General features: G+C 57.7%; 12 protein-coding genes across 12 annotated transcripts; 4 read left to right on the forward strand and 8 right to left on the reverse strand.

Annotated features, from left to right (window-relative positions):
- Positions 1-228: 228 nt before the first annotated feature.
- On the reverse strand, positions 229-2,511 carry SDRG_11204 (hypothetical protein; the record flags this gene model as incomplete). Its single annotated transcript, XM_008617234.1, has 1 exon — positions 229-2,511. Exon 1 carries the CDS (start codon positions 2,494-2,496, stop codon positions 229-231), a length of 2,268 nt encoding a protein of 755 aa, XP_008615456.1. The 5' UTR covers positions 2,497-2,511.
- Positions 2,512-4,709: 2,198 nt separating this feature from the next.
- Positions 4,710-7,408, reverse strand: SDRG_11205 (hypothetical protein). Its single transcript, XM_008617235.1, has one exon. It carries the CDS (start codon positions 7,364-7,366, stop codon positions 4,886-4,888), a length of 2,481 nt encoding a protein of 826 aa, XP_008615457.1. The 5' UTR covers positions 7,367-7,408; the 3' UTR covers positions 4,710-4,885.
- A 110-nt stretch (positions 7,409-7,518) lies between these two features.
- SDRG_11206 (hypothetical protein) lies at positions 7,519-9,391 on the forward strand. The gene has a single exon (XM_008617236.1). The coding sequence runs from the start codon at positions 7,534-7,536 to the stop codon at positions 9,304-9,306; it is 1,773 nt and encodes a 590-aa protein (XP_008615458.1). The 5' UTR covers positions 7,519-7,533; the 3' UTR covers positions 9,307-9,391.
- SDRG_11207 (hypothetical protein) lies at positions 9,385-10,540 on the reverse strand. Its single transcript, XM_008617237.1, has one exon. The coding sequence runs from the start codon at positions 10,512-10,514 to the stop codon at positions 9,468-9,470; it is 1,047 nt and encodes a 348-aa protein (XP_008615459.1). The 5' UTR covers positions 10,515-10,540; the 3' UTR covers positions 9,385-9,467.
- Positions 10,541-10,886: 346 nt separating this feature from the next.
- Positions 10,887-12,191, reverse strand: SDRG_11208 (hypothetical protein). Its single transcript, XM_008617238.1, has 7 exons — positions 12,009-12,191; positions 11,820-11,961; positions 11,705-11,769; positions 11,563-11,655; positions 11,377-11,511; positions 11,226-11,318; positions 10,887-11,176 (listed from the first exon to the last, which is right to left on the reverse strand). The coding sequence occupies exons 1-7, from the start codon at positions 12,177-12,179 to the stop codon at positions 11,099-11,101; spliced, it is 777 nt and encodes a 258-aa protein (XP_008615460.1). The 5' UTR covers positions 12,180-12,191; the 3' UTR covers positions 10,887-11,098.
- Positions 12,192-12,286: 95 nt separating this feature from the next.
- SDRG_11209 (hypothetical protein) lies at positions 12,287-16,130 on the forward strand (the record flags this gene model as incomplete). The annotated part of the gene is made up of 15 exons (XM_008617239.1): positions 12,287-13,243; positions 13,306-13,399; positions 13,448-13,739; positions 13,789-14,080; positions 14,127-14,212; positions 14,258-14,338; positions 14,388-14,442; positions 14,497-14,727; positions 14,773-14,813; positions 14,856-15,003; positions 15,053-15,150; positions 15,200-15,405; positions 15,453-15,587; positions 15,641-15,849; positions 15,910-16,130. The coding sequence occupies 15 exons, from the start codon at positions 12,287-12,289 to the stop codon at positions 16,108-16,110; spliced, it is 3,126 nt and encodes a 1,041-aa protein (XP_008615461.1). The 3' UTR covers positions 16,111-16,130.
- A 230-nt stretch (positions 16,131-16,360) lies between these two features.
- On the reverse strand, positions 16,361-17,286 carry SDRG_11210 (maleylacetoacetate isomerase). Its single transcript, XM_008617240.1, has 2 exons — positions 17,073-17,286; positions 16,361-17,020 (listed from the first exon to the last, which is right to left on the reverse strand). Exons 1-2 carry the CDS (start codon positions 17,235-17,237, stop codon positions 16,523-16,525), a joined length of 663 nt encoding a protein of 220 aa, XP_008615462.1. The 5' UTR covers positions 17,238-17,286; the 3' UTR covers positions 16,361-16,522.
- A 1,018-nt stretch (positions 17,287-18,304) lies between these two features.
- SDRG_11211 (maleylacetoacetate isomerase) lies at positions 18,305-19,061 on the reverse strand. The gene is made up of 2 exons (XM_008617241.1): positions 18,897-19,061; positions 18,305-18,849 (listed from the first exon to the last, which is right to left on the reverse strand). The coding sequence occupies exons 1-2, from the start codon at positions 19,053-19,055 to the stop codon at positions 18,355-18,357; spliced, it is 654 nt and encodes a 217-aa protein (XP_008615463.1). The 5' UTR covers positions 19,056-19,061; the 3' UTR covers positions 18,305-18,354.
- Positions 19,062-19,488: 427 nt separating this feature from the next.
- On the reverse strand, positions 19,489-20,400 carry SDRG_11212 (maleylacetoacetate isomerase). The gene is made up of 2 exons (XM_008617242.1): positions 20,195-20,400; positions 19,489-20,142 (listed from the first exon to the last, which is right to left on the reverse strand). The coding sequence occupies exons 1-2, from the start codon at positions 20,351-20,353 to the stop codon at positions 19,654-19,656; spliced, it is 648 nt and encodes a 215-aa protein (XP_008615464.1). The 5' UTR covers positions 20,354-20,400; the 3' UTR covers positions 19,489-19,653.
- Positions 20,401-20,858: 458 nt separating this feature from the next.
- SDRG_11213 (hypothetical protein) lies at positions 20,859-22,802 on the forward strand (the record flags this gene model as incomplete). Its single annotated transcript, XM_008617243.1, has 1 exon — positions 20,859-22,802. The coding sequence occupies one exon, from the start codon at positions 20,859-20,861 to the stop codon at positions 22,800-22,802; it is 1,944 nt and encodes a 647-aa protein (XP_008615465.1).
- A 127-nt stretch (positions 22,803-22,929) lies between these two features.
- Positions 22,930-24,041, reverse strand: SDRG_11214 (hypothetical protein; the record flags this gene model as incomplete). The annotated part of the gene is made up of 2 exons (XM_008617244.1): positions 22,930-23,757; positions 23,796-24,041. 2 exons carry the CDS (start codon positions 24,039-24,041, stop codon positions 22,930-22,932), a joined length of 1,074 nt encoding a protein of 357 aa, XP_008615466.1.
- A 1,522-nt stretch (positions 24,042-25,563) lies between these two features.
- SDRG_11215 (hypothetical protein) lies at positions 25,564-26,070 on the forward strand (the record flags this gene model as incomplete). Its single annotated transcript, XM_008617245.1, has 2 exons — positions 25,564-25,978; positions 26,026-26,070. The coding sequence occupies exons 1-2, from the start codon at positions 25,601-25,603 to the stop codon at positions 26,068-26,070; spliced, it is 423 nt and encodes a 140-aa protein (XP_008615467.1). The 5' UTR covers positions 25,564-25,600.
- Between the last annotated feature and the right edge of the window lie 306 nt (positions 26,071-26,376).

Raw genomic sequence — 26,376 nt, forward strand, 5'->3', positions numbered from 1 at the left:
GAACTGGTGGGTTCAACGAGTCACAGACTTGAACTCGACAAGCTTGGAAATGAGCGTGGGTTGGCGACGTTGACAGTTGCTGCCATGCCACAGTGGGCTTTGTGCAACGAGAATCGCGGCTCACGATGACACTCTGACTTGACGGTAAACACAGCTTGACGAGTGCTGGAATGACAGAGACGGAACGATGCCCATACATTTATGCTCGCATCCTCACGATCAAAAGTGCTACTTGGTGACAACGGGCGGCGCAATGTACGCTTCGTGCATACGCTCGGCGACATGCATCATCGCCTCTGCAGCCTTGGCGACGCGATGGTCGTCCGGGTCGCGGGCACAGAGTATGAGGAGCAACTTGAAAAAAAGGTTTACGTTGGGGAGGCGAACGTTGGCGTCCGTCTCGCGCCGCGGACCGTCGACAACCCCCTGCGCCGGCACAAGCGGCACAAGCAGCAGGTCGCTGACGCTGAACGCCGTCACCATCTCCTTCCACGCCCCGCGGAAGAGTTGCCCGACCATGCAAAGGTTGAGGTACTGAAAGCAGTCATGGTCCCTGTCGATGACGCCCTTGATATGGAGAGCCCGAGGAAGCTTTGTTAGCGGACCGTCGTCAGACGTCGTTGTGCGGGTGACGTAACGGTACGCCTTGCTCACGTGCGCAGGCTCAATGGGCAAGCGTCGCTGGCTCAACGCATCACACCGCGATTGCATCTTCTTCTGCGCCGCGCTGCGGTGGTCCAGCCGATCGCGGGACGTGAGTTTGACAGCGTTGTAGCTCCTCGCCAGCAAACGTCCGCATCCAATGTCACCGCGAGAGGTTGGACGACCGCTCAACCACAAGGACTTGCCACGCTCAAACATTGCCACCAACGTGTCGAGGTCCTTGTTTGCTGGGATTTTGTCGAGGACACGGAGCGCGTTGTAGAGGTGGATCATCGCGCGCGCTTGGCCAATGTCATCGATCGTCGTCAAGCCTAAGGTAAACGTGATATCGGTCGTGATCGTGAGAAGAAGCTGGCCGGCCATGTACGGGTTGAACCACGCACGGTCGACCTCCATTTGGCCAAACGGTTTGCTCGGCGACGTAGTGACACGGAGGTTGACAAGCCAGCGCAAGGCCATGGCCATATTGGATGCGGTGGCCGCTGGCACGAAGCGACCGTCGGCGAACTCACAACACGTCGTCAATTGGCTCGTCACACGGGCGATCGTGACGCGCGTATCGTCAACGATGTTGGCGTAGTGGGCGTCTGACGTTCCTTGAGTGTAGACGAGACTCCACAAGAGAGATTGGCACGCAAAGACGAGCGCGACGGGCACTCGCTTCGTCTTGACGTACGTCCGAAGAAGCGTAAACAGCGGATTGGTCGTCGGTTCGCGTGGAAGCATGACGTCGCCCGCGTCATGCAGCAAAAATACGGGCAAAATGTGGGCGAGGAACGTCTTGAGCAAGTCGCTAGGTGACGATGCAAGTCCGTGGCGCTCGGGCCAGTGACGGTTGAAGAAGCCATCCGGCACGGCCGAGCGAGTGCCGGGCGGAAGGACCTTGATCATGGTGTGGAGGCCCTGCTGGAGGTTGACCAAGCTTGTGTCCAATGTCGCCGTCCATTCCAGGTCGCCAAAGCGCGAGGGCGTTTCGTATTGGTTGAGGACGCGGTCGATGAGGCACGCCGCCGCCGTTATTGTCGTCTGAAGCGCCTTGGCGATTGTGTGCTCAGCCGCGGGACGGAACTCGTCGATCATCGCTCGTTTGGCCAGGACCACCACTTCGACCGCGGTGCTGAGGGTTAGGTCAGCGTTGCCGACGACGAGATCGATGAGAAGCTCCTCACAGACCAGAAATGCCATGATGTGGTCAAGGTCCTCGAAGTGCGGGTGCGCAATGCGCAAGGTCTTGCTCAGCTCGTCGACGGTGTGGACGCAGGCGTTGGTGACGGCTGTCGCAGCGATCAAGCTCATTTCGCCGCGCTGGAACATTTCCCAGGCGAGCTTGACCTCGCGGTTCATGTCGTCGAGGTCGAGCAAAAAGAACACACATTGAAACTGCGCGCCTTCCAAGCGAGCCACCAGACGCGTGTGCGCTGCGTCGGTCGCGTCTGTAGGTGGCGAGAACGTCGTCAAGTCGAACGGCGTCGTGGACGTTGGCGTCTTGGCGGACACCAGCGGCGTCCACCGCGCCTCGATCGCGCGGAAAGTGTTGAGGACATGCATATGGCCGTCGTCAGGGGGCATCTTGAGAGAGTACTCGTGGCGCAGGCGGACGGCCGTCCCGAGCTCGCGCAGGATACGGCATGGTACCGGTGTTGCGGCTTCAACGACCTCAAGCGCTGCAGTCCAGATCTGCGAGACAGACCACTCGGCGACGTTAGCGGAGCGTGCGCGCACCGTTATATTGGTGTTCTTGGGTTGGGTGGCTTCTTGAAGCCACGTGAGAACAACGTTGGTCGCCGCCTTGTAGCGGTGGTAGCGTCCACGCTCGCTGCCATCGGTCGCCATGGCACTTGCCGTTTGCCTTGCCAGTTGAAATCTGACACAGATCAAAGGATTAAGTGTTTGTCCCTTACACAGCTGCATGAGTGCGAGGCCGGGTTTACAATACACACGGCTCCGACTCAACGCATCATCGTACCAAGGGCAATAATCAGATTATTGACGCTTGACTGTACTACGAGTCTCGAATGCTCCGAGGTCCGTATGTTGTCAGTGTGCCACGCGCACTACACTTGATGAGGATACATGACTCCGGGAGCTCGATGTGGACAACGATTAGGGTTAATCGAGTCATTGTTCAATTATCTCTTCTTCTAGCAAGTCTTCCAGCGACAGCGGACGTGCCGTCACATCGGCAGCCGCACCTTTCTCCATTGGTCCCACACTCTCTGAGGACTCGTTGCAGGGTACTACTGTCGAGGTCCGCAAATTAAACGGTGTGGCGAATCTCGAGATTCAGAGGTCCGTCTCTGGTCTGCGTGTCGATGTGTACGCGTGGGTCTACTCCGTAGCGACCGGACAAAGATTGTGACAGCGTGTCCGCTGTCGCTAGAAGGCTTGAGAGAAGAAGAGGTGATTGAACAATGGCTTGATTAGCTTGAGCTTAGACTCGTTGCTGGACACGCACACCAGCTACTATAGCAGACCCAAACCTAACCCTAATCTTTGTCCGATCCCCAGAGCACGGCTCACTCAGACCACGGAGCACGGCTTACACAGATAAGAGGAGAACCTCTGAATGTCGAGATTCGCCACACAGATTAGGGCTAGATCTGTGTCCGAGTTTGTAGCTAGTGCGCGTATCTAGCAATGAATCTAAGCTCAAGCTAATCAAGCCATTGTTCAATCACCTCTTCTTCTCTCAAGCCTTCTAGCGACAGTGGACGCGCTGTCACAAAAGGAAACGGTATTTTGGGGTATCTGAGTCTGAGTTTGAGGATCGGCACCTTCAAGTACACGCGGCTCAATCACGTTATTGTCCAATGTGCACTTCTTTCCGCCCGTCTGTACGTTGGAGTCCCACCCTCGCTAGCGAAACGATTCGTCGTCACGTATAGTTACGCCCAAATGCCGTCACTGCAATGGAGCACGTTCGGTCGACGGCGGGACGCGATATGATCGCCATCTTGTCGACTGGACTCTTGTAGGGGACGCACACGATCAGCTTGCCAAGAACAAGAGGTTAAAGTAGTTTCGATGTCGGCGTCTGCCTCCAAGCCTCGACTCGTCTCGCCATTTCCCACGGCAGACGAGATAATCGACCCTTTGTGACAAAACGCAACATTGAGCGCCAAATGACCTTTCCCCGCTCCGCCCACCCGCAAGACGGTTTGATACCACAAACCGCTGTCCTGCGCGAGTATCGGACTCCCGGTATTGGAGGGTTTATAGATTTATGAACGATGGGTAGTGGGAACCGCGACTGTCTCTCGGCCTCATCCGTCGCATTAGAATTGTAGGTTTGTCAGCTCCGTGTACATCGCGTCAGTGTTCAACTAGTGCATCCGCACGTCTTACCGCGGTCACAAGGACGGTAGCAAGTCGGGAGTTTTCACTTGTTCAATAAGACAATACGGTCTACTCAAGCATCGCGTCGTGTCGACGCGAGAAATTTCCGAAGCAATTTCGAGATGCTCTCGATGCAACGTTGCTGTTTTGGGTGCGTCGTAGTTGCTGGACGCGCGCACTGGCTACCAACTCAGATCAGACCCTCGCCTTTGTCCAAGGTCCCACAAAGTATGCAAAGCACACTCCGACAAGGACCCCTGAATCTTGCGATTCTCTAAGTTACATTCGAGTCTTGCGCATTCAAGACCTTATTAAGCTTTGCCACGCAACATTACCGAGATTCATCTGTTGAACCAACCCACCAGGAGCATTGTTCATGTTGCTCAGCGGGGGTTGTAGTCTGGACTCGTCCAAGGACCGGTGGCGGTGCACGCAGCACAGATTTGCGTTGCGAATGCGTGTTTGCCTTTGGGCAGGATCAGCGGATCGTACATTGTTCACGAATCCAAGTACACAGTTCGTACTACCACATAGACGAACCGCTAGATGGCACGCTACCCCGAAGACGACTAAAAAGATCGACAGTTAGCCCATCAACCAGTACTTCGCACTTTCTGACGTTTGATGGGACTTGCGATGATCAGCACCTACGACTCCTTGGTACGCTCCGTGTCCACCGAGGGTTAGTGTTCAACCAGCGCTTCCTCTTCTTGGCTCGATGGTGGCGCCATCGCATTCAACTTGGACAGTCAGGCACTGCAACACGTTAGGACACGTTATATACATGCCTAGGATTCCTCATAGTCTAGTCGGTTAGGGTATATGGCTTTCACATTAAATACATGCCTACATACTGTGCTTGGACGACGTGGCAGTTCCAACAAGCCTACGGTGTGACGACCGGCGCCTCGAGGTAGGCTTCCGGCATGCGGTCGGCCGCGTGCATCACGACGACAGCGGCCATCAAGAGACGTTCATTGTCCGGGTCGCGGTCGCAGAGCCCGAGAAGCGTCTCAAAGTAGAGGTTTTCGTTGTGGAGGCGAATGTTGGCGTCCGTCTCACGCCACGGGCCGTCCGTGATTCCGCGTTCGGGCACGAGCTTGTTGCCCTTGAAGCCCCCGAGCGTCACCATCTCCTTCCACGCGTCTCGAAAGAGCTGGCCGACCGTGTTGAGGTTGAAGTACAAAAACGTATTGACGTCGCTGTGGATCACGTCCAGAATGTCCATGAGCCGTGGCAGGTGGGTCCAATCGCGCTTCTCGTCCGCCACGGGCGCTGTCAGGTGCGCCACGTACCGGTACGCCTTGCTCACGGGCGCCGGCTCGGTCGCTTGGAGCTTCCGCGCGTGGTCGCCGCGCTTGATTTTCTTCTTTTGCGCTTCGCTGCGGTGGTCGAGCTTGTCGCGCAGCATGGCTTTGGCGACAAAGTCGTCGGCGTCGTGGCGAAGGTTGGCGGCCAACGCCGCTGCTGTCGTGGCGTCATACCCCCACGCCAGCAAATGGGCTTTTGCAAAGTCACCACGGGCCGTCGGACGACCACCAACCCAGATCGACTTGCCGCGCTCAAACATGGTCGCCAAGTTGTCAAGGTCCTCGTTCGGCGGGACCTTGTCGAGGACGCGGAGCGCGTTGTAGAGGTGGAGGACCATGCGCGTCTGGCCAATGTCATCCATCGTCGCGAGGCCCATGGAGAAGCCGATCTCCATTGTGAGCGTGAGGAAAATCTGGCCGGCCATGTACGGGTTGAACCACGCACGGTCGACTTCCATTTGGGTAAAGTACTTGTCGGCCGAAGTCGCGATGCGGAGGTTTGTGAGCCAGCCGAGCGCGGCCTCGACGTTCTTCTTGGTCGGCGGCGGCACGAGGATGCCGTCTTTGTTGTCTCGAAGCGCCTGCATTTGGCGCGTGACACGAGCGAGCGTGCTGCGCGTGTCGTCGACGACCTTGGCACAGGACATGCCATCCTGCGCGCTGCTTTGGGTGAAGAAGAGACTCCAGAGCACCGACTGGCACGCAAAGACGAGCGCGACAGGCACTTCCTTGGACTTGACGTACGCCTTGATGAGCACGAGCAGCGGCTTCATCGTGGCTTCGTACTCGAGCTTGAAAAGGCTCGTGTCCCGCACATGAAGGACAAGCGCCGGCAATATGTTGGCAAAAAACGTCTGGTACAGGTCCATGGGCGACGCGGCAGGTTGGCGACGCTCGTCCCAGTCCGGGCCAAAGGTCCCGGGGCGGCACATCATGCGGTGGCCGGGCGTAATGACCTCGAGAAAGCTAAAGAGCGCGTGCTGGAGGCTGATGAACCCGTTTTTGTTCCCGAGCGACGACGTCCAGTCAAGACTCCACGCATCCGACTGGGCAAAGTGCAGGTGCACGATATCGATCACTCGGGACGCAACGACCGTCGGCACCTTGAGGCGCTGGGCGATCGTGCGCTCGGCCGCCGGCCGGAGCCGCTGCACCATGGCCCTTTTGGCGACAACGACCAGCTCGACGGCTGTCTTCAACGACACGCCATTCTTCGCGTCGGCGACGAGGTCCACGAGCACTTGGTCGCAGACGAGAAGCGCCATCATGTGGTCAAGGTCCTTGAGGTGCGGATGCGCGAAGATCATGTCGTTCCCGAGGACTTGGACAGCGTGCACGCAGGCGTTCGTGACCGCCGTCGCCGCCATCAAGCTCATGTGCCCGCCCTTGAACATACCCCACGCCAGCATGACCTCGCGGTTCATGTCGTCGACGTCGAGGAGGAAGCAGAGGATTTGAAACTTCTCGTCCTCGAGGCGGGCTTCCAGTGCGGCGCGCTCCGCGTCCATAGCGTCGACCGGCGCGACGAACGCCGCCATATCGAACGGCGGCAGCGGCGTGTTCGTCGCGTTCAATCTCGCCCACATATCTGCATCGTCGTCATCGTCGTTGTCGTCGGTGGCGAGCGCTTCGAAGGCGTTGACAATGTCGACGTCGCCGCTCATCGTGTCGGACGCTGGTGGCTTCGATGCGCCGGTCGGCGCGACCACGAGTGGCGTCCATTGAAGCTCAATGGCCCGCAGAATGTCGAGCATGTGCTTGTGGCCCTGGTCGGGCGGCAACTTGCAAATGGCTTGGTACCGAAGTCGAATACTGTTTGCAAGCTGGCGCATGATGGCAGCGGGCACGGGCAAGGCGGCCTCGACAACCTCGAGCGCGGCCGCATAGATCTGCGAGACCGACCACTCGGTGACGTCGGCCGACCGACCGCCGTGCTTCTTGGCCTTCTTCTTGGCGTTCTTAGTCTTGGGCTTGGTCGCGCGACGCGCCCATTCGAGGACGGCGTTGGTCGCCGCCTTGTAGCGGTGGTAGCGCCCGCACTCGCCGTGACTGCTCATCCTACAAAGGCCAACTGACGCACGCCGGAGCACATGTGGGACAAAGAGTGTTTGTCCCACGCACTGTCCTTTCTGACACTCGCGCCATGGTGCCCGTTTCTAGTTTTTATTACCCGGTGGGACAAACATGGTTTGTCCCAGTTTGCTATTTGCGCTATTGAGGCAGCATGCCAAGCTCACCGAAGCTTGCTCTCGCCGACGACGGGTACGTCTTGCGGTGTGTGCCCACGCTCGTACCAGGCCACGGCACGGACCTCCTGGTCGGCTTTGTGTCGCCCATCCCGCTTCAAGGCCAAGTCTTTGCAAACGAGGTCCATATAGTGCTGCTCGAGCCGACTCTCGACGGTGACGCCGGCCGCTACCGCCGGCGCGACGCACCACATGTCGTGCACATCTACACGTACGACGCCGAGCTCGACGACGACGATCGCGCGGGCAGTCGGCTCGAGATGGCCTTCTTGCCGACGGACCCGACAGCATTGATTGCTTGGACATGGGATGCGCCGACGCTGTACAAGCTGCGCGTCGACGCTCGCCGCGGCGTGTTCATCGAATCCCGCCGCGACCTCGGGTTCCGGCCTGTCCGAAAGGCCAACTTTGGGCTCGGCATGTACTTCACGCGCGATGGTCGCTTTGTGCACCTCGTGTCGACGTGTCCGTGGGACGACTACCAGTTTGATGCGCACTCGCTGCAGCTGCTGCAGCGCACCCGGTCATGTCCGTGGCCGTACGCGTCGATCTCGTACGTCGGCTACTCGAACCAAGTGCTCGTCGCAGGCGACGCGATCGGCGCGCTCGTGGCTCTCGAGCTCAACAGCCGGTCGTTCCTTGGACTGCAGCTCCCGAGCGGCGACCACTTGCACATTTCACTCGGGGCGACGCAGCTCAGTCTCGTGCCATACTATAACAATGGACGCTTTGCACTGAGTGCGACCGCGCTCCACGAGAAGCGTCGCTACCACGGCGTCTTCCGGGACATTTGGCACCTTCTCGAGATCTCGCCGTTGCAGCTGCAGCCGTGGGTGCACCCGGCCGTGCAGTGGCCAACCACCGCCGACGGTGATTTCAACAACGACGACGACGACGCGGCACTGGCACCGGTGGAGGCCACGCCGACAATCACGTATGCTCTAGCGGTCGATCTCCCGGACGCGCCGTGGGTCGAGGTGACCGCGTCGAGTCCCAGCACGCATTATCTGCGCTGCAGCCCGCTGTGCATCGACGGCGACATGTACCAGCTGGACATTGTCCGTCCGCACACGGCCTTGATTCGTCACCCGCTCTCCAACGCGTGCGTGCATGTGCTCCAGTACAACGAGTACGACGACATTGAGATCCTCCATGTGCTCAGCCGCGGCAGAGTCCTGTCGTGGACCAGTCGCTTTCTGCTAGCAAGCGCGCCACTGCAACTCGCGACGCCCATGGTCTATAAACCCATTGGTAATGGCATCCTTCCGACCGACGATGCCGTGTTCCAAGCCGCAGCTTTCCACTATGCCGACGACCGCCTCATGCACTCGGCATTCGGCGTGCTCGGGTCGCATACACTCGGTATGGTGCTCTCGGCCGGGTACCTTTGCCTCGCTGATTTGCTGGTGCTGCTGCGCGAGCTGCCGAGCGTGCGCCGGGAGTGCTTTCGACACGCCGAGATGCGTCGGCGCATGCTGCGCACGCATTATTTAGACTACGTCGAGTCGACGTTTTTATGGCCTGACGACGCCGCGCACTTCGAGGCCAAGGCGGCGTCGCTGCTCCTCTTCTTGACGACGATTGACGACGAAGAAGCGTACGAGCTCCTCGCGGCATCGGCCTATTTCAAGCTCCGCGGCGAGCGGCGCGACCGGACCCTCGCGCAAGACTACCTCGAGATGCTACCCCCCAAGACGCGCACGCTGCATGGCAAGAACGGCGACGTGGTCGTTCTAGATGCGTCAACCTAGTTGCTGTCGATACCAGGACACTTGAATGTACACAGTGTAAAAACAATAAAGACTACCGAGCGACGAGCTCATTTTCGTCTCGTAACTAAAGCCAAAATCGATGCCGATGTCGGCGCGAATAGCTAGTACATACTCTATTATAGATTGATTGTTGAAAGGAGTTAGGTCTGCAACTGTGCGAGATACCACGCCCGCGCCGCCGTCGCAATCGCCTTCTTGACAATTGGACGACAAAGCGTCGACGCATTCGCTTCGAGCGTGTCGGCTTCTTCGGTTTCGATATCGTGTGTGACCCACTGCACAAAGGCGCCGGTTTGCTTGATGGTAACCTCGAGACCGCGCTCGGCCAAGACATTGACCCCCTGGCGCAGGCGATTGTCCGAGACGTAGTCCCGCACAAACGCCTCGACACTGGCAACGACGTCCGGTGCAAGCGACGTCGCTGGCGTCCGCTGGCGACCTCCGCTCGACGACGACGTGAGCGCGTGCTTGTCGCCCTTTGTCTTGAACCAAAACCGAGAGTTGAGCGCGTAGCCGGGCGACGTGCACGCCCACACGATGCCTTCGCCTGTGCCCGAGACGCCAAGGGCCTTGGCCGCGGGGCACTCGGCTTCGACGTCGGCGGTCCATGCCTCCAGCTGTGCCTGCGCCGCATCTGGCGCGTCAAGCGGAATCTCGATCGAGTAGGTGCCAAAGCGCATGATGTGATAGATTCGAGCGTCGGGGTAGTCGACATCATGGAGCAAGTGCATGTCCAGCCAGCGCCCGTCGACGTTGATAGCAAAGTAGACAAACATCTTTGGGAGTTGCGCGAGAGCGACGCCGCCCTGGATGCTGCCGCCGCACCACTCGCCATAGATCGCAATTGAGGCATCGCACGCACAGTTGGTGACGCGGCAAATGGCGGCGTGGAGTTGACGCAGCTCGGTGGCGTGCGACGTCATGGCCGCTGCAAAGCCCGCGTAGTCTGACGTGACCGAGAGGTCCCGGGACCGCGACTGAAACTGCATCGGGCGATCGCCTTGAAAGACGACAGCAGTGTTCGAGCCATGCAGCTTGATCGTGCCGGTAAACGTCAGCGTCGGCAGCGGTCGCGTCGTGTCAAAGATCGCGCGGTCGGCTCCAGGATCGCGGCCGACATACTGGATGCGCTCAGTGACCGCGGCGACAAGGTGTCGGAACTGCGAAATCGAAGGAAACGGAATCATGGGTCGTTGCGTCTTTGAGGTTGACGTTGAGATTGAGAAATTGGGTGCTTCGTCAATGTTGTCGAGAGATCAAAACGACCATCATTGGCCGAAATGCCGTTCAGGATATGGTGAGTGATGGTTAGAAAGGACGCGCTGTTGCCACACGGACATTCTTGTGGACAAGCATTGGCAGGCTGCGAAATACCACAAGAAAGGTCATCTCGACTTTGATGCGTGCGGTGGTCCAAGTCTTGGTTGGACGAAGGTGCGCTTGCCCGACCACGCGACGACGAGCGCTCACCAGTTGTGTTGCCAGTGGCGCTAACCAGTTGTGTTGCCAGTGGCGCTAACCAGTTGTGTTGCCAGTGGCGCTGACCAGTTGTGTTACTAGTCGGCACAAATCTCATTATGATAGTAGAGCACAAGACTTTATCACACATGTACTAAACTCATCTAGGCGTCTACATCCCTCTGCGACTCCACCAAAATCCACTGTAGACTCGAACATTGCGGCGCGATTCCAGTTGCATCAGTAGTCGCACAACCATCTACTAAAAGTGAAAGTATGCCAGACTTGGTTGCAAAATCGTAGACTTGTGGATCTAGAGCCGTGGTGGACCGTCGTTCATCGGAGGGTACTTGGCGTCCGACGACCCGCTGCCTCCGTGCCGTTGCTCGTACTACGACGATGAAGTCGATCCACCAAGTCCTTTCTAAGCACGGAGCTACCATGACTTTGCGAATCGCGCCTTGCGTCACAGGATCGTAGTCGCTAATGTGCATGGTTGAGTCGACTTTGGTCGTGTCGATCTCGGCGTCGCCCTAAGCAATTACCCGACGCCATTCGAAATTCAATTCGGCCGACAAGAGATGCGCCAACCTCGAGTACGGACTTCCACCACGTCTTGGGCGTTGCTTTCTCGAGCGACAAGACAACGGCTTCGCTCGAGTCAAGCGACCACAGCGACTCTTCGACTTTGATTTTGCCCGGAAACGTGCCGTGGACCAGCGGCGCCTAACCCTCGACACGTTATGCTTCCCACTGGACAATAGGTTGGCTACGTACACTGTGACCTTTGATGGCGACGTGTACCGACGCACTCGTCATGCGCACGTCGAGGTCTCTCGACTTGGTGCCTGCGGGTACTGGGATCGTCACCTACAGGAAGGTCATCCCACAAACCGCACACCCGCTTCTCTCGACGTACCGTGAGTTCTTGCAGCGACTGTGTCCACGAGTACTTGTCCGTTCGCCCACCATTGCCTTCCGGTACTAGAGACCAAGGATGCCATGGTGCCATTGCGCAAGAGGGCGGTATGTACCTTGCTTGCCGTCGTCGGTCAGCGCTATCGGGCGGGTGTCGGGCTGCTGTGTCGGCGGTGGCTGCACCGTCGCGGCCGGCGGCGCACGCACCGGTACAGCATCAAGCGGCTTCATTGGAAAGCGCTGAAACGACTGGAGCACCTAGGCGTGCGGCTGAGCTACGCAGCGGCGCGGTCGATCGTCGCTACCAGGTTCTGGGCGACGCCGGGTGCAAAGCCCATTTGACGCTGCGGGTTGTCCGAGACGACGTAGAAGTCGGTGTTGCGGTGCAGGAAGTCGAAGAAGACATGCAGAAGGCCATGGATGCTGCCTTCCTTCTGCACGATGCCCATCAATGCGTCGTCGTACCGCGCCTGCATGCTGTCAAGATTTTTCGAAAGTGGCACGTCAACCGGATGCTTACGGATACACACGATATCCGTACAACGGGCGCCAGGAACCGGATGCGTGTTGCGATCTTCCGACGATGGCGACGACCGTTGGCGACTGGGCTGTCGTCGAGGACGCGGACGTCGGGACGTACGTTCGCCACTTGGTCACGGGCGAGGTGCGATGGACGCTACCGCTCGAGATGCTGCGCACGCATGGGCTACTGGCGCCGGCCATCGTCGCGCCGGCGACTGCGACCAACCAAGACGACGATAACGCCGACGCGCCGCGCACCGGCGAAGAGGACGCCGACGCCATGGCGCTACCGAAGGAAGACGAAGACATAGTCTCGCGCTGGAGCCTTCGCGCCAGCAGCCTCGTTTACGATGACGAGAGCCTCCGTAGCTCGATCGTGTCGGCAACGCTGGACGACGACAACCGCGGGCTCAATCAATTTAGCGCCGTCGCCGATGGCGGGATCTTTGAGCGGCCGCACTGCGTGCACGTTATCCGATCTCTTCAAGCGTGGCTCCGGGTCCACCACCCGGCGCTCGACGCTCGCACCCAAGCCGGGACGCTGCGCTTTCCCATGTTTCCGTGCCGATACAGCGGTTCACGTCACGTGATGCGCGTTCTTGTCACGCGACCAGGCGCGACCTCGAGCGTTCTCTACGAAGGCGACGAAGCCAACACAGTGCGAGAAGTGCTAACATATGCACGTAGTCGGTTGTATGTCGATGCAAAGGCCGTCGATGGGGCCTTCGTGCTCAAGGTCACAGGCCGCAACGAGTACCTCCTCGACGAGACGCGGCCGCTCGGGGCTTTTGCACATTTGCACGCCAGCGCTCGTAACAAGGCGACGGCCAAACTCACGCTTCTCGAGCTCTCAGCCGCGGACGCCGAGCTCAAGCGAGACACGCTCCAGTCGCTGGATCGATCGCTGCCGTGTATTTCGTTTGGCAAGCAAGTACCTCGCGCCGTATCGCGCCTCGACACGGCGACTGTGGCCTGGCCTTTTCGCATCAAGATGGTTGAGCTTGCCCATTTACCCGAGGTTCGAACGCGATCGTTGGATAGTTGGCTCGTTGGATACTTGACGGTTGCATGCCGACTTAGGACGGCCGCATGAGCCACCTCGTCGTGGCCGTTGGTCTCTGGGCAGGCCCGTTGACGCGTCTGGATGCTGCCGAGAGCTACATCTCGTCGCCTTGTACGTTTTCACATTATTTCCAAACGTTTGATGGTCGCATGTACGTAGCCATTAACAACTATGAGGTGCTCGAGACGCCTCCGATTCCCTTCACTGCCGACCGACTCCACTGGTCCACCAACGGTGGCTGGCTCACGAGCTCGGTCGTTTCGTACAAGTCGCTACCAGCGAGTGCACGGCTAAGTCTCACTGTCTACGGTATTCTCAAGGAAAAGGAGGGTATCGACGGCACCGCGCGACGGGTGGCGTTGGCCGCTGCGTGGCGACCGCTCTTCGAGTCGAGTGATCACTGTCTGCACGGCGGCCGTCACACCCTCTCGCTCTGGCCCTGCTCCATGACGTAGAACAGCTCACTCAAAAACGTATATGTTGTTATCGTGTTGGCATAGGCCGCAGGGCTTTGAGAACGGCGAACTGCCTCTGGGGTTTCCAACGACGCCGAATCCGTCGTGCCGCCACGGCGTGCTCACGTACGAGCTCGATGCATTTGAGAAGCCGCTCCAGCTCGTGGAAGCGCGCAGCGACCCGGGAAAGCTGCACGCCTCAGCGCGATCGCAGTCGAGTGCGTCGATCGATGCGACGCTGGCCGCACTGGAGCACGTCGATGTACTGCATACGCTGACGCAGCGAGAAAAGACCGTGCTCTGGCAGGCGCGCCACCAGTGTGCAACGACGCCGGCCGTACTAGTCAACTTCAAATGGGGTGACGCATTGAGAAATGGTGTAGCTGCTGCCTGTGTTTTTGCGGGCCATCAACTGGTCCAACCGCGACGCGATCGACGAAGCGAGACGCTTGGTTGCGCGATGGAACTTGTACACATTGTGCTTGTTTTGAATCAGATCTGAGATTGTCACTAGGGACGACGATGTGGCGTCGCTCCTCCAAGTACTTGGCCACGATGTGCCAGACCCGATGCTGCGAGCGTGGGTTGTCGACCAGTACATATGCCAGTGTCCTTGGTTGTTGACATTAGAGTTGTGATTGTAGGCTGCACAAACTGCCCGACGACGTGCTGCAAGATTACGTTTTGCAGCTCGTTCAGGTTAGACATTAACCAATGTAGGAGATAGATAAAATGCAAACGCGATGTTCTTAGGTGCTCAAGTACGAGGGACATGTGGACGGCGCGCTGAGCCGCTTCCTCCTCTTCCGGAGTCTCCTAAACCCGGTGCGGATTGGCCAGCGTGTATTCTGGCTGCTCAAAACCGAAGCCGACAACTGGCTCCACGCCGAGTCGTATAGCATTCTTCTCGCAACGTACGTCTCGCTGCACCCTTCGCACCGCGCCCTTCTCTTTGAGCAATGCCGCATCGTCGACCAGCTCGAGGTTGCGTCAATTATCTATGTTGCGATAGAGTTGACGTGGCTCTAGTTGATTGCTCAGCGCGTCAAGCGCACTAACAAAGATGACCGGTGCCGCCACCTGTGAACACTCGTGCTTGAGAAGCGACGTAGGCTCGCCTGTCTTGCCCAAGAGCTCGAGTTACTCAACGCGACGCTCGACAAGCCGTTCCACTTGTGTCTCTCGCTGCGGTTCGAGTGCCGCCGCTTCTGTATCGAGAAATGCCAAGTCATGGGCTCGGCGAAGAAACCGCTTTGGCTCGTATGCTGCTATTGTCGTATTGGGTACAATATTGTCTTTTGTGTTGTAGACCTTTGAGAATGCGGATCCGCTCGGCGACCCGATCATGGCCATCTTCAAGCATGGCGACGACTTGCGGCAGGACCTCATGACGCTGCAGCTGCTGCGGTACGTTCGACTCGTCGTTCCGTTTTTGAGTTGGGCTATGGTTTGCTAGGTTATGGGACAAACTGTGGTATGACCACGGCGTCGACCTGCGTCTCAAGCCGTACTTGTGCCAGTCGATTGGGTATCAGCTCGGGATGATCGAGGTCGTGCCACACGCCAAAACGACGGCCCATATCCACCGTGATTATGGACACGTATATTTTGGCGCGTGGATGGCAACCCCGATTGAGTCGTATCTCAAGCACGCGGCGGCAGGTACGAACTACGATATGGCATGGGTTGCACGCTAATATATGGACAAGATGGCGACGCGCTCGCCGACGCGGTCGACCACTTTATCCGAACGTGCGCCGGGTACTGCGTTGCGACGTATGTGCTCGGGATTGGCGACCGGCACAGCGACAACATCATGGTCGCGTCCAGCGGACACTTGTTTCGTATGGTGTTTTTTGTCTTTGTGGAAATATTTTTGTCGACATTTTGATTGTAGACATTGATTTCGGGCATTTTCTGGGCAATTTCAAAGTCAAATTTGGCTTTCAGCGCGAGCGCGCGCCGTTCGTGTTGACGCCCGAGATGGCGTTTGCCATGCGTGCGTCATCGAGTGAAGGGCGTTTCGAGCTCTTTGAACGCTACTGCGGCGACGCCTACAACCTCTTGCGGCAGACGCCCGCGCTCTGGGTGGCCCTCTTTGCTCTCGTACGTGCTACTACCATTAAACTATCTCACTAGGAAAACTGGCTAATGATGACAATGTAGATGGTGCCCGCCCACGTGCCCGAGATGACGTCGTTTAGCGATATCTTGTACCTTCGCGACCAGCTCTCAGTCCAACTCTCGAGTGACGAGGCCGCCGACAAATTCAAAGCCGAAATCAAAAATGCGCTCACGAGTACCTCGCGGCGCGTCGACAACTGGATGCACAACATGAAGCACGGCATCGACTTGTTTGCTTCATAATGAAATGAAGTATATACATGCCATTACGTTATTTCTCAAGGACTCGCTTCAATGGAGTCCACTGACTAATTGACTAAATGAGGAGTGACGACGCATCGCTGCATTGACGAGCTAAAGGTGATTATAGATGACCTCTTGAAGTTGAATGACAAGACGTCGAGTACGTGTTGAGCCTTGCAGGCGGTTCGAGTGTACTAGTACTAGTAGTCATGACGACATATTATCGCAAAAGGGCTATCTATATTCATTCATTTAAGATCGTTTTACACGCTGTGGTGAGGCCAAGTGCTACAACATCCTCGAATGTCAGGTTGACAAGTCGACCATCCATTATCCTAGTTCTCAAATCCAACAATCGAACCACAAAGACGATGCGACGGCGGAAGGCAATGTGTCCACGTTACACATGACATTATGCTTGTTGCGTTGGCGCGTCGGGCATTTTGTACGGATCCGCCTCTTGAAAAGCCGGAAGCGTGGCGAGCGTCGCGGCCACGCGCTGAATATTCGGATATCCGTCGAGGTCGATTGCATAAAACCGGGCGTTAAACACTTGCGGGTAAAGGACAACGTCGGCGAGCGAGACCGATTCCCCAAAGCAGTAGGTCCCCGCAGTGGTCGCCAAAATGCGCTCGAGCGCTTGAAAGCCGCGGTGCATCCAGTGCGTTGCCCATGTCATGCTGGCGTCATTGTCGTCGGTTGCAAGCGCTTCGATTTCCTCGAGGACCGCACCGTTTTGAAGCGGCTGCATGTCGGCGACGATGATGAGGCAAAAGGCGCGGATTTTGGCCCGAAGCGTCACGTCGGGTGGCAGCAGCGACGCGATCGTCGGGCGCGTCTCGTCGAGGTACTCCAAGATTGCCATCGACTGCGTCAGGATAACGTCGTCGATGCACAACGTCGGTACTTTCTACAGTATAGATGCACACTATAGAGTTGATTTGGAGACACAAATAGAGTACCTTGCTCGGGTTGAGTGCCACGTACGCCGCCGAGTCAAGGTCGTCGCCGATGCCACGGTACTCGTACGCTATGTGCTTGAGCGCGAGCGCTATGCGCACGCGGAACGAGCAGCTGCTGCGCCAGTACGAAAACAAAATGGGTTTAGGAGCGTCGCTGTCTTGCATACTAGCCGTCCAAATGCAAACTGATGTCAAATGTCGTCGGTGATTCGTGGGGCAGACAGACAGGAGGTGGCAAGTTAATCAGCTTCGATCTTCGGTTAATGTTCGGGTCGCTTCGAAGGTCAAGTTTATCTTGCGTTTTGTATCGTACTTGAGTTCGAAGCAGGTTCAGGCAAGGGTCAATAATCAGATTATTGACCCTTGGTTCAGGGCAGCGTCATGACAAGTTATCGGTTACATGTTTGACGGATGCAAGATTGATTTTGTGCCCTTTATCGCTTTCACAACTTCGTAGCTGAGGAATGAAACGATGCACACGGAATGAGAGATCGCCCCCGTGGTGGTACTACTGTGCAGAGGATGATGGAGTTGTCGAGGGTAGTCATACGCAGTAAGGACGTTGCCGTCACGTCGTTGCCGTCGTTCGTGACGTCTGTCTACGCCCCCGGACGACTCTCGGTGTTCCCTCATTCCTCCCAGCACGATATTATTACTAGAGCAAGACCGCGATTCTCGTGCTCGGGCCATGCCGCCTGTCGCACAGATGGGGTAGTTTCTCGCGCACAGTGATTTTGGCCAAGGCTGAAATGGTTTGTCTAGCCGCCATTTCGCTTGCGATGTTAGCTTGCCTGCAATAGCAAGATGCAACCGCCAAGATCGAAGACCCAGCTACTAGGCTCATTTGCGGTATGTTCGTCAAGCTCCAACCCAATAAGTCCCTTCTTGGGTGGTGCCGCCTCCCAACACGATCCCCGCCCGTATTCCAAAGGCTCACGTCCGTTGATGTCCTTGGTCTCCCCGATGCATTTGCGTTGTTGGCTTCGGACGGAACGGTATGATGTCCCCTAGCTTCGATTTCGTGGTTGGACTATACCATGTGACGGTGACGAAGCGACCACGCGTAGCATACTTTATCTATAAGTATCTCGTCGCTATAGCAGCGAGGAAGAAGGACGACGGACCCATTGTTCTGTGAGGCGTCGTCGCAAGCACCACAACACGTTTGTATTGGACAAAAACCAACACACGCTAGTCCACGGGAGATGGATACGGAGTCCGTATCCACCAAGTTATGCACACATTGTCCATATATTTGGCGACGAAAACGTTTCATCTACGTCTACGGCTGCGGGCGGTCGGGCATCGCGTACGGGTCGGCGGCCATGAACGCCGGCTCGGTCGCGAGTCGATCGGCAATGCGCGTAATGTTTGGAAACGCACTCAAGTCGACATGGTAGAAGCGCGCGTTGAACACTTGCGGGTACAAGTAGACATCGGCCATCGAGAGGGTGTCGCCAAAGCAGTATGTGCCTGCTGATGTCACAAGCATCGCTTCGATAGCGCCAAAGCCGCGGGTTACCCAGTGGTCGACCCACGCGAGCTTTGCGGCTTCCGCCTCCTCTTGTGACACGAGCGCACCAACCTTGCGCAGCGTCGCAAGGTTCTGGAGCGGCTGGATGTCGGCGGCGATCGCCATGCAAAAGGCGCGGACCTTCATACGCTGCTTGGGGTCGGCGGGTAAAAGCGGGCGCGCCGGGCGTGTCTCGTCCAAGTACTCCAAGATCGCTGTCGACTGCGTCAGCACGTCGTCGTCGAGCAAGAGCGTCGGTACTTTCTACTGCAACATGTGAGCGGCAAAGTCGAAGGCGTGAGGTCGTCTACCGAGCTCGGGTTCAAGGATGCGTACGCGGCGCCAAAGTTCTCGTTGGTCTGGAGGTTGATACCTCGATACTCGTACTCGATACCTTTCCACGCGAGCCCGATCCGCGTCCGGAACGACGCACTGCTCTTCCACGACGAGTAGAGCACGGCGCGCGTCATGATCCCTTTTGCAAAATGGCCTTTCTGGATTTTATTTTCGGCACGTTTATATGTGGCATATGCCATATCACGATTCTGTCATTCCACGAGCGGACACGATGCGGGCACAGACATATATATGGGGCACATGGACACATTTTGTCCATGCGAAGTACGTAGTAGCTACCAGTGTGTTGGAGTATCTTAAGAGGATCTGGTCAGTGGCCACTACGTAAATGCTGGTGTGAACGGCCTATTAACATCGGCAGATGCCATTGTTAATATTCTATATGGCCGAATAAGATGGCGCGTCCACGAAGGAACACGCTGGAAGCTGAAGCATGCCGATGTCTGCTGCTGTCCTTTCGTCACCAATGCAATGTAGCGAATATATAGGAATGACGTGCGCCGACTCTCTAGTAACTCGTCTTTGCTTGTGTATCGACAGTCAATAGGAATTCCTTGCGAGTTTGTTAGTATGCAACCATGCAACTGGCACTACGACAAGAGGCTGCAAAAACCGAAAAGCATTAACTGGATCAAAATAGTTTGGTCAACTTGACGCCTCGAGCTATGTCCATCAAGTCACAATCGGGGACTTGAACCACTCGTCGAGTACTCACTCGTCCGTCTTGTCGGGCATGTTGATCGGGTGCGCGGCGATGAACTCAGGCTCGTTCTGGAGCGTCGCCGCTATGCGAGTGATGTTTGGAAACGGCATCATGTCGACGTGAAAGGCCTTTGCGTTGTTGGCTTGCGGCAGGAGGAAGAGGTCGGCCATCGTGATTGCATTGCCGACGCAGTAGCTCCCCGCAGTCTCTTCGAGGATGCCTTCGACCGCGAGGAAGCCGCGCTGGATCCAGTGCTGCGCCCACTCGCGCTTCCGCGTCGCTTTGCTCTCCGTGTGGCGCGCCACCTCGCGCAGCACCGCCATGTTTTGCAGCGGCTGGATGTCGGCGCCGATGATGCCGCACATGGCGCGGATCTGCGCGCGGACCGCGGGGTCGGACGGCAAGAGCGGGCGATGCGGACGGGTCTCCTCGAGGTACTCGAGGATCGCGGGCGACTGTGTCAGCACGAGGCCGTCAATCACAAGCGTCGGTACTTTCTACTCGACGCAAAGTGCAATCTCCAATCTAAGCACTCAGCTCGTAGTGTACCTGATTGAGGTTGAGTTGCCGGTACTCGCTGGCTTCGTTCTCGCGGTTGAAGATGTTGACGGGCTGGTAGTCGTACTCGATGCCCTTCCACGCGAGCGCAATGCGCACGCGGTACGACGCGCTGCTCTTCCAGAACGAGTAGAGCACCGGGCGGCCCATCGATGGACGTTCGTTGTGGGTTCTGAACCTGCCTCATTGTGATTGGCGATATTTCAACCAATGAAAAGCAGCGAATCCGGGAGCTGTCCAACTTCAAGTGCCGAGGCTGTCTCAGTCCACACCATGTGCGGCAACGACATCACGACATGATGGCACGGTTCGCAAGGCCGTACAAGCTGCGGTCAGCTCTGGACTTGTACAGAGTGGTTTAGATCGAGCGGTAGTACACTGCGCAACATGACTGGACCCGAGATGACCCAACCTCCATCGCATCTACTAGTAAACTTAACATACAGCTTTGCTGAACCCTGTCATTGTGTATCTAGGTTGCTTCAACGTCGCCGCCACAAACAACACGTCGTGTTGATCCTAGATGCCATGAACCTAGGTTCGAACCCGGTCCCATGTATCGGCTATCCATGATAGATGGGCAGGATGCGCAGCGACGATGTGCCCGTGACGGTCACACAAGGTGCCACTCCTTCATACTCTAAATTGCTCTTTCATGGCCGCCGTCAACGTGCTCGTATCGCCGGACCTTCTCGGTGGCATCCTTGCCTACCAAGACGGACTACCATTAGCCCTCTTGGACCTTTGCCGTCTTGTCGATACCATTCGACTCGTGCCGAGCAGTCGCCTCGCCCATAAATCGCCCAACAGCGTCCTCACCAACGTACCAGCTCGCTTTGCACGCTTGCCGTACTTGTCTCTCTACCCACAGCCCACGACGACGCTCGCGACTGACGCTCTATTTGTGGCGCCTCACGTCATCGACCCGGCGCTGCCGCTGCACCTCTCGGTAGTCGAAGGCAGCCTCTCGCACGTGCGTCAGTGGCTCGCATCGGCACCGCACTTGTGCACGTCCGGTACGCTCGAGCTCGCGGCCGCAGCGTCCCAAGAGCCCGTGTTGCGGCTTTTGCTTCGCAGCTTTCCCCATTTACGGACTCACAAGGTCATGGACCTTGTGGCCATGTCGGGCGATCTGCCACTGTTACGATACCTCGACGAGCGCGGCGCCGCCTGCTCGACTGCCGCCATGAACGGCGCTGCCATGCACGGTCATCTCGAAGTCGTTCGGTTTCTTCACGCTGCCCGAAGCGAAGGATGTACGGCGGCGGCAGCGACGGCAGCTCTCGTGCACGGCCACGCCGACGTGCTTCAATTCCTGCTTGCGCATCGCACGGAAGGTGTCAACCCGGATTTGACGTACTCGGTCCCGTTCCACGGGCGTGTCCGTACTCGCCGTGTGGTCGGCACGGAGTTTCTAGTGGCGGTTCAGTTAGCGACAGCCATCCCGCCCCACCGCGCTGGTGAAGAGACGGGATCGCAGCTTGCGGTCCCCATCAAGGTTCACGTCTCCCAGCCGATATTAAACATGGCGATCGCGCGCCAAGATGCGGCGGTGCTTTGCTTTGCGCTGGATGCGCTCGAAGATGTGGCATGGCTCCCACAGGACGATGTGCCCGGCGTCGACGAGTGCGACCGCTGGAAGGCCTCGCTCGACCTCGCAGCGTTTTACGGGGACCTGTTCACGGTACAGCGCCTTTACAAACGAAGTCGGGCGTCCGAGCGCGCTATGGTCTACGCTAGCTACCGTGGACATCTGCACGTGCTTGAGTGTCTAGCCGAGCAAAAGTGCTTGAATGATGCGTGGCCGCAAGATGCGCTAGTTCTCGCGGCGGCGCAAGGACACTTGCATATCGTCCAATGGCTCGTCACGCACGGATATGGCCTCGGCAGTTGCGACGCCGCACTGACGACGGCGGCCTACCGTGGCGACGTGGCGCTTGTTACCTGTCTGGCACCACTGGTACCTCCGTCAGACGACAAGGACGCACCGCTCGCGTATGTCACCACGTCGCTTCCGCCGCACGATGACCGTCTCGACAAGCGCGGCGACTATGTCACGGGATGTGCCGCCGACGCCGCAGCCGCCCAAGGCCACCTGGACGTGGTTCATCTGCTGCAAACGTTTGGTCATGCAGTCTCGCAGCGCGCGCTGCTCTACGCGATCGAGAATGGCCACGGGAGCGTCGTTGAGCACCTCACAAAAAACGACAGGACGTTCCAGTGCGATGTCAAGACCCTCGTTCGCGCTCTACAGCGTGGCCAGAGACGCGTGGTTGCATTCGTCCTGAGACAGAGCGACGTGTCTACGCTGCGTCCGACGGAAGAAGACGTATACCGCTTGTACATTGCGGCGGCGTCCTCAGGTGACCTTGCGCTGCTGCAATTGATTGGCGACACGTACCGTCGACCGATGACGTCAGCGCTTCCACTGCGCGTGCAAGAACGCATGCTCGTGAGCGCTGCGACATATGGACGCCTGAATGCGGTCCAGTGGCTTCACGAGATCTTTGGGTTCGTAGCCGTCGCCAGCCTTCGTGCGGTAGCCGACCGCTTGGGGCACAAGGCGATGCACCGGTACCTTGCTGTGATTCAACCCTAGCAATGGGTGTACCTTTGATCTCCCATGACGACAACAGTAGTCAGCACACGCTCGATTGGACTGGGGACGAGGCATTTGCGCTCTTGATATAGACCAATAGCATATTACTTAGCGTCGCTTCCACCAACTAATCACACAAATTGATGGACTTGTGGCAGTGGGGACAGATGGCGTCAATGACACGTCGCGCGGCCGAGTTCTCGATCCACAACTTGGCACAATGCAGATGCATGTGGCCGCAGCCTCTTCTCTCTATCGCATCGCGAGTGTTGCACAGCACGCACGTGCGAACTTTTGATGGCGCCTGGGCAATAAGGGCGAGGCTGCGCCAAAACGACAAGTTGCACTCACCATCGTCAAACAGGATGTAGGCCTTCTGGCTCGGCAGCGTCTTCCAGGGCGATGCCACGTACACACCCGACTCGGACTTGACGCCTTCGTAACGCCACTTGCACTTGTAAAAGCCACAGGTGCGGGCGACAATGCTGTGACGGCACATGGGACAGTACGCGCGCTGCGCAATGACGTTGAAGGGCCGGAGGCCAATCGGCGCAATGACCTCCTTCGTGTAAGCGACACACGCGCGGTTCAAGCACGTGCCGTGGAGGTTGAGGCCTTGGCCGACCGCACGCCAGCGCGGCGCCGACAGCGAAAATGTGACCGTGTGCCGTGCATCCGCGACCTCCACTGTGGCAAACACAGCGGGGTCGCCACCGCCTGGGAGCGGAAGTATGAGCTGCACCACGCACCCGGCCGTAATGTTGTACTCTGCCAAGTTCCCGTCGTCCGCCAGTTGCTGCCCATCAAAGACGAGGCGCTGCACATCGGGTGGGATGCCTTCCATGTCGGCAATCATCTCCTTGACGTCGTCCACAAACGCATGGAGCGACATGTCCAGCGCAATGATCTTGCCCGTGAGCGTCTTGACAAAAACGTAGCTCGTGTAGCGCCGTTCCTTGAAATAGTCGACTTGCATCCAGTCACAAGCCGCACGCCAAACATGAGATAGCCATAGTCCGTCTCCTCATCGACGCGGACGCAAAGCACCCAGCGCAGACCGCCCGTGTTGAGCGTCGGCAGTAGTGGCGCCAGCTCGTCCGCATCGCAGAGGACAATGCCATGGAACCGAAGCGCCGAGCTGTGCGCTTGCACGCCTTGTGCTTTGAGCTTGGACAGGAGACAGGTTGTGAGGTGGGCGACGAGCTTCAGTGACGCGAGTTCGTCGTCGCTGACGAGCATGATGCTTTTGAGGCCCCACGAGGTACGGCTAAGCCACCCAATTTGCATCCTAGTGAGTAAATGAAAGAATGAAGTAAAAAACCTCAAAGGAACGCAGGACTGGGATGGGACAGGTCGCAAGAATGAATCCAAACGACGAAATTAAATTAACGGCCATGTCCTGTCACCGTCCGTCTGATGCATCGCGACCCGTCGGTGGTACTTTGTCGTTATAGATGACATGCAGCAGCTCGCCGCATGCAATATGGAAACATCCAATGCCCACTGACCTTGGGTCGAGAATGATGACACGAGTAGGCGATGTGAGTCGATGGTTTGTCAGACGAAAAGTCTGATGGACAGATAGGAATATCGTGCCTTGTGCTGGGTTTGGACCAGTGGCGCGGCGGACCCTACGGTCGAGTCGACAGATATCTTGCTACGTTATTTTGCGAGGTCGAACAGTCACGAGCACCAAGTGCGCGCGAAAGAATCATATTAGCCTTGTCGAGAAGAAAACATAGTCTCTTGACTTTACTGCCACACTCACGCAAAAGCCGCATGGCAGTCGGGACACGGTCGCGGCTTGGTCGAGGTGCTATTGTTGGAAGCAGAAAAGAACGACCAAGAGTGCCCGAGTGCGATGCTGTGTAGCCTTGCGTAGCGTTGGCACACTTCGACGACGATTGCACACGCAACGTTGTCGAGCATCAAGCACGTTCCCGCGTCCTAATGCCGGAGCCGTCAACCCCGCCTTTGGATTGGCCGTTACCTCGGGCTGTTGGCTTGTGATTGGCGTGAGAGGCCAAGCTGATATGTGCATGCGGCGCAAAGATGCAACATCAGTTGCCATACTCGTGGTTAACGACGCACCAAGACTCCAACCAAGAGATATAGTAATATTCAAATAGCCTTCAATCAGACAACACGCGGGGAGTGCTGCAGTGCGTCTGGTGGCAGTGCCCGGCGACCGCGACGTCCGGCGCCGTTAAATTGGAGTGCATCTCTGGAGACGTGCGAGGGTGGCGCCAAAGTACTTGGTGTCGCTCGAGTCGACAGCAATCACAAGCGGGGCCTCGCGAAAGGAGAACGCGGATTCGAATGGGACAGGATGCCAAAAGCAACCGCCATCTCCGCCTGCATTATGCGCGCCGACAAGAGAGCCACGCCCCCATGATGAAACATCGGGTAGCAAGGCAGCATGCAACGACATGTTGCCAAGATCCAAAGCATGTACCCCGATGTGCCCAATGCGATGCTGTGTCGGGTGGTCGAGTCGTGCACGTGTTGGGACTCGGCGTCGAACATCGATACGTTGGGCCGTTGGGCTTCTTGCTCGATTGGCACTGCGTGGCATCTCCAGCGGGGCACTCGACAGGAAATCTACCAATCGGAAGCGATGCTGAGCTCCTGTGCACCAATCATATCGCGAGATAGCACCGAGATTTGCAGGATGCAGTCTGGGAGTACGCAACTTCAATCTACCAATCGCAAGCGACATTGAGTTTCTGTGCACCAATCACATGGCAACCACCGAGATTTTGGACGAAGCACAAATCGCCTCTCGGAAGCACAGGGACATGGCCCGCCAACCGGCGCTGCGCCAATCGACCACGAAGCGCAAGGCGGCGCCGTCGGACACGCCGCCTGCTGTGCGCCGCCACGTTGTTGCCGACGTGGCGGGTTCGCGAGCGGTCCCAGCGACAAAACCAGCGACGCTCGAGAAGGTCCATTGGGACTTTGCGGCGGTGCAACTCCAACACATCAAGCACGGATGGGACAAGGACGTGCTCTCGCTGCTGTGCGACCTCGGCATGTCCAAGCTTGCGTCGACGACATGGGCCGACGTCGCGTGCGTCGTCAACCAGAAGCTGGCGGCGACGCGGCGCCACCCGGCCGAAAAAGCCACCAAGGACAACGTTCTGCGCATCTACCAGAACCTCCGGCAAAAAATCGACGTCGCATCGAGAGATGCAACAGCGAATGCGCAAACAGGATCGTGCAGAGACTGCTGGCACGCGTCGCGCACTGCCCAACGTCGTCGACATGATGGCACGCGCTTCGGCAGCGCGCTTGAAGGAGACCACACCCGTCGAAAAAACGTACTGGGATCGCGTCGCGATGCAGTCGTGCCATGTCTACGGGTGGTCCACGGAAGCGATGAACCTCATCTACGCTGTGGCAGTGCCCAAGCCACCAGACACGACGTGGGCTGACGTCACATTCGTTGTCCAGAAGCTTCCCGCGACGACTGGCTCATTGCGCCGCCCGGCCGCGCCGGTTACATTGTCGAAGGTGACGCGCTTGGTGCAGAGAGCGATCGCATATCAACAGAACGTGCGCGACCGGCTACGAC

Source organism: Saprolegnia diclina (assembly GCF_000281045.1).
Source record: "Saprolegnia diclina VS20 unplaced genomic scaffold supercont1.40, whole genome shotgun sequence".
Classification (NCBI taxonomy): Eukaryota; Oomycota; class Saprolegniomycetes; order Saprolegniales; family Saprolegniaceae; genus Saprolegnia; species Saprolegnia diclina.

What these genes read in the sequence shown, in the direction of transcription:
- SDRG_11205 (XM_008617235.1), bottom strand. Translation starts at nt 7,366, where the DNA reads ATGAGCAGTCACGGCGAGTGCGGGCGCTACCACCGCTACAAGGCGGCG.
- SDRG_11206 (XM_008617236.1), top strand. Translation starts at nt 7,534, where the DNA reads ATGCCAAGCTCACCGAAGCTTGCTCTCGCCGACGACGGGTACGTCTTG.
- SDRG_11207 (XM_008617237.1), bottom strand. Translation starts at nt 10,514, where the DNA reads ATGATTCCGTTTCCTTCGATTTCGCAGTTCCGACACCTTGTCGCCGCG.
- SDRG_11208 (XM_008617238.1), bottom strand. Translation starts at nt 12,179, where the DNA reads ATGCAGGCGCGGTACGACGACGCATTGATGGGCATCGTGCAGAAGGAA. An exon ending in AGTCGCTGCAAGAACTCACG is followed by an intron (nt 11,656 to 11,704) that starts GTACGTCGAGAG and finishes ACCTTCCTGTAG; the next exon opens with GTGACGATCCCAGTACCCGC. An exon ending in GCGCGATTCGCAAAGTCATG is followed by an intron (nt 11,177 to 11,225) that starts GTAGCTCCGTGC and finishes TCATCGTCGTAG; the next exon opens with TACGAGCAACGGCACGGAGG.
- SDRG_11210 (XM_008617240.1), bottom strand. Translation starts at nt 17,237, where the DNA reads ATGCAAGACAGCGACGCTCCTAAACCCATTTTGTTTTCGTACTGGCGC. An exon ending in TGGCACTCAACCCGAGCAAG is followed by an intron (nt 17,021 to 17,072) that starts GTACTCTATTTG and finishes TCTATACTGTAG; the next exon opens with AAAGTACCGACGTTGTGCAT.
- SDRG_11211 (XM_008617241.1), bottom strand. Translation starts at nt 19,055, where the DNA reads ATGACGCGCGCCGTGCTCTACTCGTCGTGGAAGAGCAGTGCGTCGTTC. An exon ending in CATCCTTGAACCCGAGCTCG is followed by an intron (nt 18,850 to 18,896) that starts GTAGACGACCTC and finishes ATGTTGCAGTAG; the next exon opens with AAAGTACCGACGCTCTTGCT.
- SDRG_11212 (XM_008617242.1), bottom strand. Translation starts at nt 20,353, where the DNA reads ATGGGCCGCCCGGTGCTCTACTCGTTCTGGAAGAGCAGCGCGTCGTAC. An exon ending in GGCAACTCAACCTCAATCAG is followed by an intron (nt 20,143 to 20,194) that starts GTACACTACGAG and finishes TGCGTCGAGTAG; the next exon opens with AAAGTACCGACGCTTGTGAT.